The sequence below is a fragment of the Pristiophorus japonicus genome, chromosome 14, assembly GCF_044704955.1.
Source record: "Pristiophorus japonicus isolate sPriJap1 chromosome 14, sPriJap1.hap1, whole genome shotgun sequence".
Classification (NCBI taxonomy): Eukaryota; Metazoa; Chordata; class Chondrichthyes; family Pristiophoridae; genus Pristiophorus; species Pristiophorus japonicus.
Genome location: NC_091990.1, coordinates 104,840,386 through 104,858,185, shown reverse-complemented (window position 1 = coordinate 104,858,185; position 17,800 = coordinate 104,840,386). Strand labels below are relative to the sequence as shown.

General features: G+C 47.4%; 1 protein-coding gene across 4 annotated transcripts in view; it reads left to right on the top strand.

Moving 5' to 3' along the window:
• Positions 1 to 17,800, top strand: part of phrf1 (PHD and ring finger domains 1) — a 165,930-nt gene that overhangs the window by 110,369 nt on the left and 37,761 nt on the right. For 3 of the 4 annotated variants that reach the window (XM_070899433.1, XM_070899431.1, XM_070899432.1), the window contains exons 12-15: positions 909 to 1,040; positions 3,488 to 3,645; positions 5,060 to 8,473; positions 14,448 to 14,608. In XM_070899433.1, coding sequence (XP_070755534.1) covers positions 909 to 1,040; positions 3,488 to 3,645; positions 5,060 to 8,473; positions 14,448 to 14,608 — 3,865 coding nt within the window. The remainder of the gene's footprint in view (positions 1 to 908; positions 1,041 to 3,487; positions 3,646 to 5,059; positions 8,474 to 14,447; positions 14,609 to 17,800) is intronic. The other variant, XM_070899434.1, reaches the window with a different exon arrangement.

Genomic DNA, 17,800 nt, shown 5'->3' with positions numbered 1-17,800 from the left:
AGCACTAGCAAACCTCCCCGTGAGGATATTAGTTCCGGCCCAGTTGAGGTGCAATCTGTTCCACCTCCCTCAGTACCAGTCCCAATACCCCAGGAATCTGAAGTCCTCCTTCCTGCACCATCTCTCCAGCCATGCATTCATCTGCGCTGTCCTGCTATTTCTATACTCACTAGCACGTGGCACCGGGAGTAATCTGGAGATTACTATCTTTTGAGGTCATGCTCTTCAATCTCTTTCCTCGCTCCCTAAAATCTCCCTCTTTCTACCTATGTCATTGGTACCAATATGGGCCATGACCTCTGGCTGTTCACTCTTCCCCCTCAGAATGTTCTGCAGGGGAAGGTGAGGAATACTCAGGAGGCCAGAGTCAGAGCAGTGCAGAGCTTGGACTCTGTCTCGGGAAGGTGCAGAGACGGTGTGGAAGTTGAGATTGGGTGGGGATGAGACCATGGAGGAATATGTACATGAGGAGGAGGATTGTGTAAATGCTGATAGAGGGCAGGGAGCCAGTGAGGGCGTGAGTGGGAGCTGTGGAATTTTATACGCGTTGGAGTTTATGCCGGGTGGAACGTGGAAGGAGGGTGTTGGTAGCTTATTGTGTGTCCTGCACCCCTCACACCCCACTCCCAATTGGTGGCCCAGACTACAGCTACCTGGGTTCTACTCTCCATTTCCCTCCTCGAACCTCTGCACCTCCCTAAGCACATCTATAAGACCAAGCTCTCGGTCAGCCTTCTAATCACACTCTTTCTGGAAAAGCAACCACTTTCCTTCTGCTTATCAGTAAAGCTCCTTGGGAATTTTTACATTGAGGAGGCTGTGTAAGTTGTCATATATCATTTGAATGCAAAATTACCAATGTTTTAGGATTTGTGAAAATGAAACTGTAGAAATAATTGTTTTTTTAGTGTCACCGAACCTTTGTACGGGGAAACTTCAAGTGTCGGATCCCCTCTCAGCAACAAGAGAAAAATCCTTTCCCGCTCAGCCCTGCGATCTCACCGGCCGGTAGCCCGACCCATCTCTGTAAAAATCTCACGGTAAGAAGCGGCGTTGGTGAATTGTTACTTGTTGATGGGCCGCAATGACGTGGATGAAGGGACCGAGTGTAATGTTGCCAAGTTTGCTGATGTTATAAAGTTGGGTGGGAGAGCAAATTGTGAGGACGACACAAAAAAATCTGCAAAGGGATATAGACAGGCTAAGTGAGTGGGCAAACATTTGGCAAATGGAGTATAATGTGGGGAAATGTGAGGTTATCCACTTTGGCAGAAAAAATAGAAAAGCAAATTATAATTTAAATGGAGAAAAATTGCAAAGTGCTGCAGCACAGAGGGACCTGGGGGTCCTTGTGCATGAAACACAAAAAGTGAGTATGCAGGTATCGGAAGTAATCAGGAAGGCAAATGGAATGTTGGTCTTTATTGCAAGGGGGATCGAGTATAAAAGCAGAGAAGTCCTGCTACAACTATACAGAGTATTGGTGAGACCACACCTGGAGTACTGCATGTAGTTTTGGTCTCCGTATTTAAGGAAGGATATACTTGCATTGGAGGCTGTTCAGAGAAGGTTCACTAGGTTGATTTCGGAGATGAGGGGGTTGACTTATGAAGATAGGTTGAGTAGGTTGGGCCTATACTCATTGGAGTTCAGAAGAATGAGAGGTGATCTTTTCGAAACATATAGGATACTGAGGGGCCTCGACAAGGTGGATACAGAGAGGATATTTCCACTCATAGGGGAGACTAAACTAGGGGACATAGTTTCAGAATAAGGGGCCGGCCATTTAAAACTGAGATGAGGAAGAATTTCTTCTCTGAGGGTTGTAAATTTGTGGAATTCTCTGCCCTAGAGAGCTGTGGAGGCTGGGTCATTGAATATATTTAAGGCGGAGATAGACAGATTTTTGAGCGATAAGGGAGTAAAGGGTTATGGGGAGCGGGCAGGGAAGTGGACCTGAGTTCATGATCAGATCAGCCATGATCTTATTAAATAGCGGAGCAGGCTCGAGGAGCCAGGTGGCCTACTCCTGCTCCTATTTCTTATATTCTTAAGTTCACTCGCAATAGAAATGGTTTTTTCCCCCTTCAGCACTAATCAATCTCTCATGGCGTGGCAGATTTTGTCCAGCACTACCATTCTTTCCAAAATCCGTGTTGGCTGTTTCTAATTATTTTCTTTTCTATTTGGATATTTATTAATTTCATCTTCAGTTAATGATCCCATAACTTTTCCCAACCACAGATGTTAAATGAACTGCCCTGTGATTATCCAGGTTAGCCCTGTCTCCCTGTTTGACAGTGGGCATTACATTGGCCACTCTCCTGTCCTCCGACATACAGATATTCTCAATGGACCCCTGACGTATAAATTATAGTGCCTCTGCTGTTCCTCCTTCCATTCCCCTCGGGATCCTTAGATTTATCCCATCAGGTTGCATCACTTTGTTCCCCTTAACTAACTTCTCTAACACTAACCCATTGCTTATTTATAACATCTCTCATCTGGCTTTTAACCAATTGAGGATTTATCTTCTCTATATCCTCTTTTGTAAATACTGAAGCAAAACAGTATTCCTGCCATCATCCTCGACTAACTCACTGAGCTCTCCTCTCGGGTCCCATCTCACATTTTAATACCATATCTAGGGATTTAAATCCAAGGATGAATGTGGAGTCTCATTGCAGGGAGTGGATCCTAGGAAAATATACCCTTAATTTTAATCACCAGAAAATCATAGAAACATTGAATAGCACAGATTTCCTGTGCCGGCTCTGTGAAAGAGCTATCCAATTCATCCCACTCTCCTCTTTCCCCACAGCCCTGCACATTTCTTCCCTACAACTATTTATCCAATTCCCCTTTGAAAGTTACTGTTGAACCTGCTTCCACCGCCCTTTCAGGCAGCGCGTTCCAGATGTTAACTCCCCGCGTAAATGTTTTTTTCCTCATCCCTCCCCTCTCTGCTTCTTTTGCCAAGTACCTAAAATCTATGTCCTCTGGTTATCGACCCTCCAGCAACTGGAAACAGCTCTTTATTGACTCTATCAGAGCCCTTCATAGCTCCAGCCGGAAGCTGTTTGTTCCCTGTCTGCGATGATCAGTTGGGTTTATAGTGTATCACATTTGTTGTCATGTGGCCATTGGACTTGAACTGCTGAGTTTTAGGGCCCAATCAACCCAACCCTGATTCCAGTGTTGATACACGAAGATCTCGGGGGCCCTTTAGCAGTTTGTGCACGACTGAAGTTATTGAGGGAAGAAGCCTGCTAGTATTGTTGCACACTCGGCTGTTTGTGTAGGCAGACAGGACTCTGTGCTCTTCCACAAGGTGCGCGCTGCCACACGAGTCCCCTCAAGCTGTAATCCAAACAATCTCTTGGTACTTCCGGGCAGTGAGTCTTACAGCAGAATGGTCAGATGCGACTTAGTCTGTGTGGTAGGGAATGTTTAAACAGAGATGACATCTTTTTTTTCTATGTGACAGAAATGGAAGACTTCCAGCTGTAGCTCAGGAGGCAGAAGCAGAAGCCACGTCTGTACCAGACGTGTTGGGAAGTATCCTAGCCGGGCAGAATGTCTTACTGATGGACAGTTCCAATGTCGTGATCAATAGGGATGGAACACTAAAGCCTAAAAATCGAGGTATTCTCTAAAATACAGCACCAAGTCATTTATCTTAAAGTCTTAAGCTAACTTCTGTTTCCAATGGAAGAATGCAGGTCAGCTTATTTGTTTTTGCTTCCATGATCTTTCTAGTTCCCTGCTCGTTATCTGGTTATTGCTTTTCATTGGCCCACTGTGGGTGTTCTCCATACGTCACCCACCAGTTTTCACTTTCTAGTTATTGAGAAAACCTGTTTGGACATCAACCTATTCTCTCTCTTCCTACTCCCCCTTCTCTCTAACCATTGTGTTCAGTTCTATGAGAGCTCGTTTTTCTATCAGTTTCTAGTTGGAGCAGAATAGTCTGCGTTAGTCTACCTCCCACTCCACAATAGCCCACCATCCTATCTCACTCCACAGTAGCCCACTATCCCAGTCCACAATAGCCCACCATCCCGTCCCAGTCCACAATAGCCCACCATCCCGTCCCAGTCCACAATAGCCCACCATCCCGTCCCAGTCCACAATAGCCCACCATCCCGTCCCAGTCCACAATAGCCCACCATCCCGTCCCAGTCCACAATAGCCCACCATCCCGTCCCAGTCCACAATAGCCCACCATCCCGTCCCAGTCCACAATAGCCCACCATCCCGTCCCAGTCCACAATAGCCCACCATCCCGTCCCAGTCCACAATAGCCCACCATCCCGTCCCAGTCCACAATAGCCCACCATCCCGTCCCAGTCCACAATAGCCCACCATCCCGTCCCAGTCCACAATAGCCCACCATCCCGTCCCAGTCCACAATAGCCCACCATCCCGTCCCAGTCCACAATAGCCCACCATCCCGTCCCAGTCCACAATAGCCCACCATCCCGTCCCAGTCCACAATAGCCCACCATCCCGTCCCAGTCCACAATAGCCCACCATCCCGTCCCAGTCCACAATAGCCCACCATCCCGTCCCAGTCCACAATAGCCCACCATCCCGTCCCAGTCCACAATAGCCCACCATCCCGTCCCAGTCCACAATAGCCCACCATCCCGTCCCAGTCCACAAAAGCCCACCTGTCTGCTCCACATTAGCCCTCATGATTTTGAACACCTCTATTAAACCTCCACTTAACCTTCTCTGCTCTAAGGAGAACAATCCCAGCTCCTCCAGTCTCTCCACATAACTGAAGTCCTCATCCCTGGTATCATTCTGGTAAATCCCCTCTGCACCCTCTCCAGGCCTTGACATCCTTCCTAAAGTGTGGTGCCCAGAATTGAATGTAAAAAATTAACGTCTCATAACAAAGATTATAGAAAGCTTTGTGTTACAGCACATTCCTAAAGATTTTAAAACCTCTAGGTGCAGACCTGTTTTTGGAATGAAATGTTAGAAGTGAACTTCAGGAGCATGTGTTGTACCACGTATTCATTTTCCCATTTCCTTTCTGCTGTTGCATCAGGACAAGCTGCACAATTGACATCGAGTGGCAGCAGGACAGGTGAGACCTCTGGTGAATGTTCGTCGACCAGTGCTTGTATCTCAGGGAACTCTATAAGCACCCCTCAAACTGCTGGCCTGGCTACCGCCGCGAAACCCACCTTGGCAACGTTGCCGTCAACATCTGGTTTAACATCTAAGCCGAAGCAACTAACTGCATCCAACAATTTGAGACCGGCCTTTTCGGGAACATTTACTCCGATGCCTGAAATATCAGTTAGCTCCAGGCCTGGCCAGTCTGTTGCTTTGCCTAATACACATCGAACAGGAGGATTTAGTACAAGTGCTGGGGACAGTCAGAAGAGCACCAGTGGCTTTACACCTTTCAAATGGTTAAACAGTGCCTCCAGTTTGCAGTTCAGAACCAGCGTGGGCACACTGAACCGATTTCCATCCAAACCATCTCCCCGGAGGCTCGATATATCGGAACTTCCTCGGATACCAAAGATCAAGAACCAAGCTGGCAGTTTAGGTTTGCAGCCTGGTGGGAAACAGAGCAATGGAATACCTCGAGCCTGTACAGACAGACTCGCGGGCAGTGAGCAGAGTACCCAGACTGCAAGACCCACGGAGTTGGCAAACAGCAGGGGAAAGGACAGTGAGAGACCCGTCCAGCAGAGACGTCGATCTTCACCCACCACAGGCTCGGCTAGCTGTTCCAGTACTTCCCGAGGAGAGCTCCAGGCTCACGACCTGGATTCCAGCTGGTCCGGTCAGAGCTGTACAAAGGTGGCGAGTGGCACAGACCATTCGACTCGCTTGCCCAAGTTGGACGCCTATGACCCATTTGAACCCACGAATGATGAACTCCAGCATTGTAGCAAAAGAGGCAAGAATACTTCACGATTGCAACTCAGTATAAAAAAAGAAAGCGATGATATATATGATCCTTTTGAGCCCACGGGCTCCGACCCATGTTCATTTAATTCCACCCCTGATCGGAATGAGTCCAGATCTGAGTGCACGTCCCCAGTGTCCAGCCCTGCTACTGGGACTTCTGAAGGAGATGAACACACAGCTAATACATTCAATCTTTACTTTAATACTGATACTACTCCGCTATCTTGCGCACAGCAAACTGAGCTGTGTAAAATCAAAACTGAAGCTCTGACAACTGCGAGTCCTGATAGTTGTGAATCTTTATCTGTACCTTCTCCAGCCTCTGATGTGGAGTCTAATAGTGAATCTCAAGCTAGTATTGGAGACGAGGATATGAAATTGGGTGCAGAATCTGCTGTGAGAAAGTGGGACAGTGCACACGCAAACCAGACATATTGCAGCTCTTCGACATCTTCTGAAGACAGACCCAAGCCTGAACAACAGACAGTAAATGCAGACAGTGATGGTGTTTCTTCTTGTGTGTGCTCTGATGAGGGTACTTTGCAAGTTGTCAACAAGCCTGTCCCCACTAATGTGAGAACTGATGCAGACATCTCACCAGAAAATGAACTAAGAAAAACAGTGACTAAAAAGCTCCACACCCAATCCAAGGTGCGTTCACGGTCGCGCTCACGATCGAGTTCCCACAGCCAACACAAATGCAAGAACTCTGTCTCCGAAGAACGCAAGGGCTACAGATCGCGCTCAAGATCGAAGGAACGGAAGAAGCCGAGATCGCACTCGAGGGAACGGCGGAGATCAAAATCTAGGTCACGGTCTCGGTCCAGCAGCTGTGAGAAGTTCAAGCGGCGGAAATCAAAAGCCGATAGGAGCAAGGAAAAAAGGAGACGGCGATCCCGATCCCGATCCAGAGAACGAAGGTCGGGCAGTTCCTCCTCTGGTGCATCTACAGATAGCCACAAGAGAAGAAGGAATGTTTCAGGGTCAAGGGATCACAAAGGCTCCTACAGACACTCTTGGAGCAGCAGCGAGAAAGGAAAGAGAGGTCAGTACCGACGGGAGCAAAGCCGGGAACAATATGAAAGACGAAGCAGACGATCAACTTCCTGGTCACGGGAGAGAAGACGCTCGAGATCATGGTCTAGATCCAGAGATAAGAAGAAACCATGGCCTAGATCTCGGGAGAAGAAACGGTCCTGGTCCAGGTCTAGTTCTAGAGAAAGGAGATCACGGTCTAGATCCAGCTCTCGGGATAAGAGGAGATCGCGCACTAGGTCAAGTTCCAGAGAGAGGAGAAGATTAGCCAGATTTAGAGAAAAAAGAAGATCAAGGACTCGATCTAGATCCGGGGACAGAAGGAAACCAAGAACTCGATCCAGAACCCGTTCGAGGTCTAAAGACCAGAGTAGATCAAGATCCCGAGATAGGTACTCGCACGCAAAATGGCAATTCCCAGAAGTAGAAAGAAAACGGACTTTCTGTCAAGAAAAGGTAAAATTTGGTGAGACGGATGAAGAGCATAAGAGAGCTTCACCACCTCGAAGTCATGAGCCTTCTGAGAGGGAAGCCTTGGTACAGAATCTGCTCATTTCTTGCAATACTCAAAGCTTGCAGGAACGTTACGTTATACCGATTGTTCAGATCACGTCCCGTTCAGTCGCCATTAAAGAGGAATCTACACCATACATTGATGAAGTACAAGAAGATGATGAAGAAGAAAAACAGATCGAACTTCTTGAGCAAAGCAAGCAGTCGAGCTGCAAGAGTGAGAGCTTGGGAGAAAACACTATTGATGTTTTAGTTGGAGTGGGTCACGTTTGGGAAAGTATTGACTCATGCATAAGTCAAGCAGAAACAGAAATAAAAAGTCCAAGTGTTGTGTCTGAGTATTTCCAAATCAAAAGTCCTTGTTACCAAGAACATGCTGTTGCAGATGAGGTTTCTATTCCCCTAATAGGCCTTGGCAAAGAAGAGGAAATTTCACCTTTGTGTGTAAATGAAGCTTTGAAACCTGAAGCTGAATCATTTGACGAACATTCTCCAGCTAAATCCGAAACACCTTTACCTGTAACTGAAAATTCTTACTCTGCTGAGCCAATGGTATATGTAGATGACACAAAAGAATCTATGGACATGAGTACAGTTGAGGAACTACAAAGCTCCAGCCCTCCAGATGATGAGGCAGTGACCTGTTCTAGGGATGAGCACCCTGAGAGCTGTGCAACAGGTACGTGCTCTCAGAAGAGTGAAGCAAACCACGAGACTGTGTCAGACAGTATAGACGAGCAAGAGGCAGCGTGGAGTGAGGCGATCGGAATTGAATCTTCGGAGGGAAAGGTAGAATGGATGAATACTGAGAGCAGTAGGGAGTGGGAGGAGATTCCGCTCCTGGAATCGACAGAGCCCGAGAAACTCAAGGCCGAGAGTGAAGCAGGTTCACAGAGCACTGCGGTGAAAGCCAAATCTCACGTCAAGAGAGTGACTTGGAAGCTGGAGACCGAGGAGAAGGACGAGGCTCCCTCTGGGAGGCCTGCAAGTGAGTGTGATTATTTCTCTCCTATTGTACTACCCTTTGAATTCCAGTCTAACACAGTCTAGTTGCAGACTGTCTCTTTATTTGACAGCTTGCACTGAAGGCCAAAGTTTAATCAAACCTTACAGGATATGTTAACTCCCTCCTGATAGAAAATGCAATATTAAGAATGAATGTGGTGCTTAATGTGATGTGTGTTTTTCACCAATGCAGGATTATGAAGTTAGACAAAAGGTTTCTGTCAGTATCGTTAACTTCTTGTTACTAAAAGTGAGTTTGCTGGCATGATTTTATATTCCATTCAGACATAATGAATTTCAGATTCTTTCTACATAATACACACAGTTACTATAGAATCTAGGGTTTGTTATCTAGTTTGGGGATTATCCCACATTCCTAACACTTTTTAAGATGCTGGAAACTCACTCCACACAAACTCTCTAACCCCGCCCCATGCTCCCACCCCAAGCACAGCGACCTGCCTGTAGCCAACTACCGTCTAGAAGGACAAGAGCAGCAGGCACATGGGAACACCATCACCTCCACGTTCCCCTCCAAGTCACACACCATCCTGACTTGGAAATATATCGGTCGTTCCTTCATCGTCGCTGGGTCAAAATCCTGGCACTCCCTCCCTAACAGCACTGTGGGAGCACCTTCACCACACGGACTGCAGCGGTTCAAGAAGGCGGCTCACCGCCACCTTCTCAAGGGCGATTAGGGATGAGCAATAAATGCTCGCCCTGCCAGTGACGCCTGCATCCTGAGAACGAATTTTAAAAAAAAACAAATGATAATGGCTTCAAATGACCATTTTCCCATCTCCCACCTCCGTTTCCCCCCCCCACCAAAAACACCCAGCTCCCGTTTCTGACCGAAGACCAAATTGTTCACCACAGTCCAAAGACAGACAACATCTGGTTGGAGCTATGAAGGGGTTTTGATAGAGTAAATGAGAAGAAACTGTTTCCAGTGGCAGGAGGGTCAGTAACCAGAGGGCATAGATTTAAGGTGACTGGTAAAACAACTAGAAGGGAGATGAGAATTTTTTTACACGGCGAGTTGTTGTGATCTGGAACGCGCTGCCTGAAAGGGCGCTGGAAGCAGATTCAGTAGTCATTTTCGCAAGGGAATTGGATAAATACTTGAAGGTGAAAACTTTGCAGGGCTGTGGGGACAGAGCAGGGAGAAGTGGGATTAATTGGGTAGCTCTATCAAAGAGTCGACACAGACACGATGGGTCAAATGGCCTCCTGTGCTACGTGATTCAAAGTTGCCTCAACCTGTAGACCAGTTTTGTCCACCCCACCCCAGTCCGTCCAGCTGAGTAACCCAATGACTCAGACCCTGACTCTGGAGGCCAGATGTGAGGCTCTTCGCTGCACTGCCTGCAGCAGTTGAATATCTCCCTCATTTCTTGGTGACCAGAGCTGGAGCCGGTGCTCAAGCTGTGATCTGAGCAGGGCCCTGAGCTTGATCATTAACCCTCCTGGCACGTTTGCTCCTGTCCTGGCTCTAATTCAGGGCCCTGTTGATTGCCGCTCTGTACTGGTTGGGTGTGTTTAGCGTTGTTTACATAACATAGAACATAAGAAATAGGAGCAGGAGGAAGCCATTTGGTCCCTCAAGCCTGCTCCGCCATTCAATAAAATCATGGCTGATCTGATCTTGGCCTCAACTCCACTTCCCTGCCCGCTCCCCATAACCCTTGACCCTTTTAAGCGAATGGGCTAAGGTTTGGCAGATGGAATAAAATGTCGGAAAGTGTGAGGTCATCCACCTTGGGGAAAAAAAACAAAAAAAGGGAATACTATTTGAATGGGGAGAAATTACAACATGCTGTGGTGCAGAGGGACCTTGGGGGGTCCTTGTGCATGAAACTCTTTTTGGTAAATGAAACTCTTTTTGGATGCATGAAACTCTTTTGAGTTTATCTGTGAAAACATAAAACATTAAACGGTGCCACCCGACCTGGGTGACACTCCAGACATTTACAAGGCCCTTTTTTTTTCCCCCTTTTTTGTGTTTTTTTTTGGTGTTTTTTCTTTTTTTTTGTTTTTTTTTTTTGGGCACTAAAATCACAATTTTTCCCCAGTGCCCCCTATAAAAGGGAAGGGGACACTAAAAGCACCGGCAATTAAAACAAATTAACTTTAAAACGTAAAATCAAATTAAAATTTGGTTGCCGGGCGTGATGATGCACTCCAGTCCCTCCGGTGCCCACCTCTCGCGGAAGGCCGCGAGCGTACCGGTGGACACCGCGTGCTCCATCTCCAAGGACACCCTGGACCGGATGTAAGAGCGGAAGAGAGGCAGGCAGTCAGGTTGAACGACCCCCTCGACCGCCCGCTGCCTGGACCGGCTGATGGCACCCTTGGCCGTGCCCAGGAGCAGTCCTACGAGGAGGCCTTCGGACCTACCCGCTCCCCTCCGCACAGGGTGCCCAAAGATCAGGAGAGTGGGACTGAAGTGCAGCCAGAATTTCAGGAGCAGCCCCTTCAAATAATGGAACAGGGGCTGCAACCTCGTGCACTCCATAAAAACATGGAACACGGACTCCTCCAGACCGCAGAAATTGCAGGCGGCCTGGGAGTCCGTGAACCGGCTTAAAAATTTGTTGCACGGCACTGCTCCGTGCACCACCCTCCAGGCCAAGTCCCCGATGAATAGTGGGAGGACCCCTGCGTAGAGTGCCCTCCATCGGGGACCCCCGCCTCCTCCGGACGGCAAGATGGTACGCCATGGCGTGTCCGGACGGCCGGCGAGGATGGCAAAGTTGAGGGTGTGCAGGAGCAGCCCGTACAGGAAACCCCTCCGCGCGGAACTGAAAGGCACGGAGGGGATTTCCCCGAGGCGGCTCAAGTTGTGAGGCGCCGGCCCCCGAGGGAGGTTCCGGAGTTTGGCGCCGATGAGGAATTCCGTCCGGACGGGGGTCAGTTCGGACGGGATCTCCCCATGTGCTTGAGCCTCCTCGATGCACCTAACGGAGTCAGGGCCCAGAGCTGTTTTTAGCGACTCGATGGCATCGGCCGCGTGGCGGACGTTGGCAGAGTTTAGGCGCCGCGCCAGCGTGTCTGGCGCCATCCAGCCCGCTCCTCCGCCATCGAGCAGGTCCCTGACCCTGGTCACCTCACCAGCCACAGCCCTCTCTTCCGACCGCCACATAAAGCCTCGGCCGTGGAGGTACGGATTCCCGAGCAGCGGTTCCTGCAGGACGGCCGCCACTCCAGCCGGCGGAGAGCTGCGCTTGGTGGAGACTTTGTTCCAGACCCTGATGAGTTCCCTGTAAAAGACAGGCAGCTCCCGGAGGGCGGTCCTGGCACCCCCCAAGTTCACAAACAGGAGCTGCGTGTCATAATTGAGGTCGAGCTGCTGGCGGAAGAAATACCTCGCCAGAGCGCACCACCTAGGAGGGGGCTCGACGTAAAGGTATCTCTGCAGGGTCTGAAGACGGAAAGTCGCGAGCTGGGCGCTGACGCACACCAACGACTGACCGCCCTCCTCAAGCGGGAGACTCAAGACCGCGGCAGAGACCCAGTGCTTCCTGTTGTTCCAGAAGAAGTCCACCAGCTTCTTCTGTATCTTGGCGACAAACGCAGGGGGAGGGGTCAAAGTGACCAGCCGGTACCACAGCATTGCGGCCACCAGCTGGTTTATGACTAGCGCTCGACCCCTGTAGGACAGCACTCGGAGCAGTCCTGTCCAGCGCCCTAGGCGAGCGGCGACCTTGGCCTCCAGCTCCTGCCAGTTCGCCGGCTTTGGATGCATGAATCCCAAAAAGTTAGTTTGCAGGTGCAGCAGGTAATCAGGAAGGCGAATGGAATGTTGGCCTTCATTGCGAGAGGGATGGAGCACAAAAGCAGGGAGGTCCTTCTACAACTGTATAGGGTATTGGTGAGGCCGCACCTGGAGTACTGTGTGCAGTTTTGGTCACCTTACTTAAGGAAGGATATACTGGCTTTGGAGGGGGTACAGAGAGGATTCACTAGGTTGATTCCGGAGATGAGGGGTTTACCTTATGATGATAGATTGAGTAGACTGGGTTTTTACTCGTTGGAGTTCAGAAGGATGAGGGGTGATCTTATAGAAACATTTAAAATAATGAAAGGAATAGACAAGATAGAGGCAGAGAGTTGGTTCCACTGGTCGGGGAGACTAGAACTAGGGGGCACAGCCTCAAAATACGGGGGAGCCAATTTAAAACCGAGTTGAGAAGGAATTTCTTCTCCCAGAGGGTTGTGAATCTGTGGAATTTTCTGCCTAAGGAAGCAGTTGAGGCTAGCTCATTGAATGTATTCAAGTCACAGAGAGAGAGATTTTTAACTAATAAGGGAATTAAGGGTTATGGGGAGCGGGCGGGTAAGTGGAGCTGAGTCCACGGCCAGATCAGCCATGATCTTGTTGAATGGCGGAGCAGGCTCGAGGGGCTTGATGGTCTACTCCTGTTCCTAATTCTTATGTTCTTATGTTTACTGAGCCTCCTGGGTCTCTTTCAGCTCCATTCATGGAGCACACGGGATTCATCCTTTGTTTTCATCCCATGTGTCACACCTTACATTTTCTCTGAGTTAAATTCCCTCACCCACTGTTCCGCTCACTTGTATATTTTACCCAACTCATTCTGTAATTTCCGAGCTGTGATCACACTGCCCCTCCTCGTCTGGCATCATCTGAATATTTCATCATTTTTCATTGAGTTGCTGAATCCTGGTCCTTGATGTAAATTAGAACCAGTAGTGGTCCCAGTACTGACTCCTAGGGCACCTCACTCCGTATCTCCACTCTGACATCTGTCCTCTGACCAGTATCGTTTCTTACCCTTGAGACAGTAATTTATTTTGTCCCTGGTTTAAAAAAAATGCATCTTTCCTGATTGCATCCGTTGATAATGCAGAGCTGCTCAGAAACTGACTCCAAGTAAAGCACCTACTGTCCCAGTGGCAGCTAACCCGGTGCATAAAGCCAGGGCACGACTGCCCATATAATAGCCACCTGACAATCCAGCTGTCACCTATCTGTAATGGCCAATCCCCACTGAACTCTTCAAACAAAATAAACAGGGTGGCAATATAAGCACTTGTATATTAATGCCTCCTAGACTGCACAGGCCACGAGTTTCCACTTTGGGCACAGTCAGCAATCCAGCGCAAAGTGTGCCCGTTTGAGAGTTTTTTTCCCCCCATTCAAGTTTGCACGTCGCCAAACGTAATATCAAGGAACATAGGAACAGGAGAAGGCCATTCAGCCCCTCCAGCCTGTTCCGCCATTCAGTGAGATCATGGCTGAGGCTAACGCCTCATACCCGCCTTTGCCCCATATCCCTTAATATCTTTGGTTAACAAAAAGTTATCGACCTCCTATTTAATATTAACAATTGGTGTAGCATCAATTGCCATTTGGGGAAGAGTTTTCCAAACTTCTACCACCCTTTGTGTGTAGAAATGTTACCTAATTTCACTCCTGAAAGGTCTGGTTCTAATGTTTAGACTATGCCCCTTCGCCCTAGAATCCCCAACCAGCGGGAATAGTTCCTCTCTATCTACCCTATCTGTTCCCCTCAATATCCTGAAAACTTCTATCAGATCTCCCCTTAACCTTCTAAATCCCAGGGAATGCAACCCTAGTTTGTATACTCGATGGGCGGAGGATAAGGGTGGTTGGAGGCAGGCATTCATGTTAAGAAACCTCCCAGAATTGGCAACCCTATAGGCTCTGGACAGAACCCTGAACTTGTCTCGCTGTATATCCAACCCTTGTCGACGTGGATGACATCCAGCACGGAATCTTGAAACGTGCGAGTACCAATTGCAGATGCTAATCCATGGGCAGCTTGAGAATGGTCAGGAGAGCGTAAAGTTAATTAAAATGACATCATGTCTGTCTGAACCTGTTGCATTGTAAAGATGATAGTCAGGTTATATGTTGCAAGATGGAAAGAGGATTTGGGTTTTAAGCTGCCTTCTGTGTTTGCTTGCAGGGACTCCATTCTCCTATAGGACGCACCGACTTAACAAAGAAGGCATCTGGAAAGCCCCAGAAACAAGTCAACCACCAAACCAGGTGCCGATGTTCCAGCCTCCAGGAGCAAACTTTATGATCCCCCCTCCACCTATTTTCCCCGGTCTATTTCCACCTCCGGTTAGTGCCAACAATTTATATTAACAATTTAGACTTTGGAATCAAAAACAGAATTTCTGAATTTGCGGATGACACCAAATTGGGGAGGATAGTCAATACTCAGGTGGACTACAACACATTTCAGGAAAATAGAAAAACTTGGATTTCAATAGCGCTTTTCACGACCACCGGACATCTCAAAGCGCTTTACAGCCAATGAAGTACTTTTTTGAAGTATAGTCACTGTTGTAATGTTGGAAACACAGCAGCCAATTTGCGCACAGCAAGCTCCCACAAACAGCAATGTGATAATGACCAGATAATCAGTTTTCTTTTGGTTATGTTAATTGAGGGATAAATATTGGCCATGACACTGGAGATAACTCCCCTGCTCTTCTTCGGAATAGTGCCATGGGATATTTTACATCCACTTGAGAGAGCAGATGGGACCTCGGTTTAACATCTCATCCAAAACATGGAGGGCATTAATAAACTTATAGAATGGGCATATAATTGGCAAATGAAGTTCAGCACAGATAAATGTGAGGTATTAAATTTTGATAAGAACAAATGTAGGTCACATTACTTACAGGCTGAGAGTCTGGGTGGGGTAGAGGATCAAAGCGATCTCGGAGTACAAATACACATCACTAAAAGTTGTGACACAGGTTATCAAGGCCGTTAAAAAAAGCAAACCAAGCACGAGGGTTTATTTCTGGAGGTATAGAATTGAAAAGTAGGGAAGTTATCCAAGGATATACATATTAGGAAAGGATGAACAGGCTGGGTCTCTTTTCTCGAAAAAGAAAGCTGAGGGGTGACCTAATAGAGGTCTTTAAAATTATGAACAGAGAGAATGTTCCCACTTGTGGGGAAGAGCATAACTAGAGGCCATCAATGTAAGATAGTCACCAAGAAATCCAATAGGGAATTCAGAAGAAACTTCTTTACCCAAAGAGTGGTGAGAATGTGGAACTCGCTACCACAGGGAATGGTTGAAGCAAATAGTATAGATGCATTAAGAGGAGGCTAGACAAGTATATGAGGGAGATGGAAATAGAGGGTTATGCTGATAGATTTAGATGAGGAAAGATGGGAGAAGACTCAAGTGGAGCATAAACGCCGGCATGGACTGGTTGGGCCGAATGGCCTGTTTCTGTGCCATATATCCTATGTAAACATATATAACCTTGTGCAACTTGCCTAGAAGGGAATTAAAAATCAAATTTATTTTTACGAGAGTGAAAATGTGCAGAGGAACATAGCACAGGAGGAGGCCATTAAGCCCCTCGAGCCTGATCTACCATTCAATGAGATCATGCCTGATCTGTGTTCTAACTCCACCCACTTGCCTTGGCTCCGTAACCTTAATACCCTTGACTAGCAGAAATCTATTGTTTCTGTAACAGTTGCAGCGCAGGAGTGTTGAGTTGTAATTTTATTGTAGTTTCTTGACCATCTCCTTTAAACAATGTCAATGAGATAATATGTTGTACAGAACAATTAGGCCGCTTATGAAGATTGTTAGACTAAAAATTTATAAATAGAGGTACATGTGGCTCCCTCTTGGATATTTGGCAGGCGGCTCGCTAACCAGAGGACACAGATTTAAAATAATTGTCAAAAGAACCAGAGGGAGATGAGGAAACATTTCTTTACACAGCAAGTTGTTGTGGCCTGAAAGGGCGGTGGAAGCAGATTCAATAGTAACATTGGAAAGGGAATTGGATAGATACGCAAAGGAAAAATTTGGGGCTAGAGCAGGGGGGTGTGGGACTAATTGGATCGCTCTATCAAAGAGCCGGCACAGGCAGAATGGGCCAAATGGCCTCCTGTGCTGTATCATTCTATGATAATTTAAAAAACAAACTAGTTGAACTGACTGAAAAATATATGAAGTTTGAAATGTCATCAATAAAGTTCACAACTTGCGTAAGATTGCGCCCAGCCAACATCCCATTGTGTTGCTGATTTTAGCTACGAGAATCCTAGGAAGAAAATGTACTTTGCCTTCCATTTTCTGAGTTCAGTTTACTCTTGCCTCTGTCGGTCACCCAGCTTGTTGCACGGAATGGATAGACTGACTCTCCGACCTGTGCTAGTTGTTCTTGAACTGGCCACTTGGGAGGTGTGTGAGATTGCAAGGATTGACTTCATCCTTCGACACACTGAATTCCTGTCATTGTTCGAGAAGGATGTAGTCAGAAGTGTCTGGGTGTCCTATTCATTGGCCTGTGGACAGAGGCCACCTTCATTCCTTCAGTCCAGATCAGATTTGAACTCCGTTGTAATAAAAAAAACATTTGGAGAGTTTCATTTGGCACAAACAGTGAGATATCTCCTCACTGCCAGTTGTACAAGGTTTTTCTTAATTTTGGTGCCATTTAGTGCTGGGGTGTGGAACCTTTCGCATTTTAGACATTCGGTGTCGGCATCATTATTTAACTCCATTATTTAAGAAAGGTGAGAGGGGAAATGATGGACCTGTTGGTCTAACATCTGTTGTGGGGAAGTTATTGGAATATATAATTAAAGACAGAGTGACTGAGCACTTAAAGAAATTTGAGCTGATTAGAAACATAGAAAATAGGTGCAGGACTAGGCCATTCGGCCCTTCGAGCCTGCACCGCCATTCAATGAGTTCATGGCTGAACATGCAACTTCAGTACCCCATTCCTGCTTTCTCGCCATACCCCTTGATCCCCCTAGTAGTAAGGACGACATCTAACTCCTTTTTGAATATATTTAGTGAATTGGCCTCAACAACTTTCTGTGGTAGAGAATTCCACAGGTTCACCACTCTCTGGGTGAAGAAGTTTCTCCTCATCTCGGTCCTAAATGGCTTACCCCTTATCCTTAGACTGTGACCCTTGGTTCTGGATTTCCCCAACATTGGGAACATTCTTCCTGCATCTAACCTGTCTCAACCCATCAGAATTTTAAACGTTTCTATGAGGTCCCCTCTCATTCTTCTGAACTCCAGTGAATACAAGCCCAGTTGATCCAGTCTTTCTTGATATGTCAGTCCCGCCATCCCGGGAATCAGTCTGGTGAACCTTCGCTGCACTCCCTCAATAGCAAAAATGTCCTTCCTCAGGTTAGGAGACCAAAACTGTACACAATACTCCAGGTGTGGCCTCACCAAGGCCCTGTACAACTGTAGCAACACCTCCCTGCCCCTGTACTGAATTCCTGTCATTGTTCGAGAAGGAT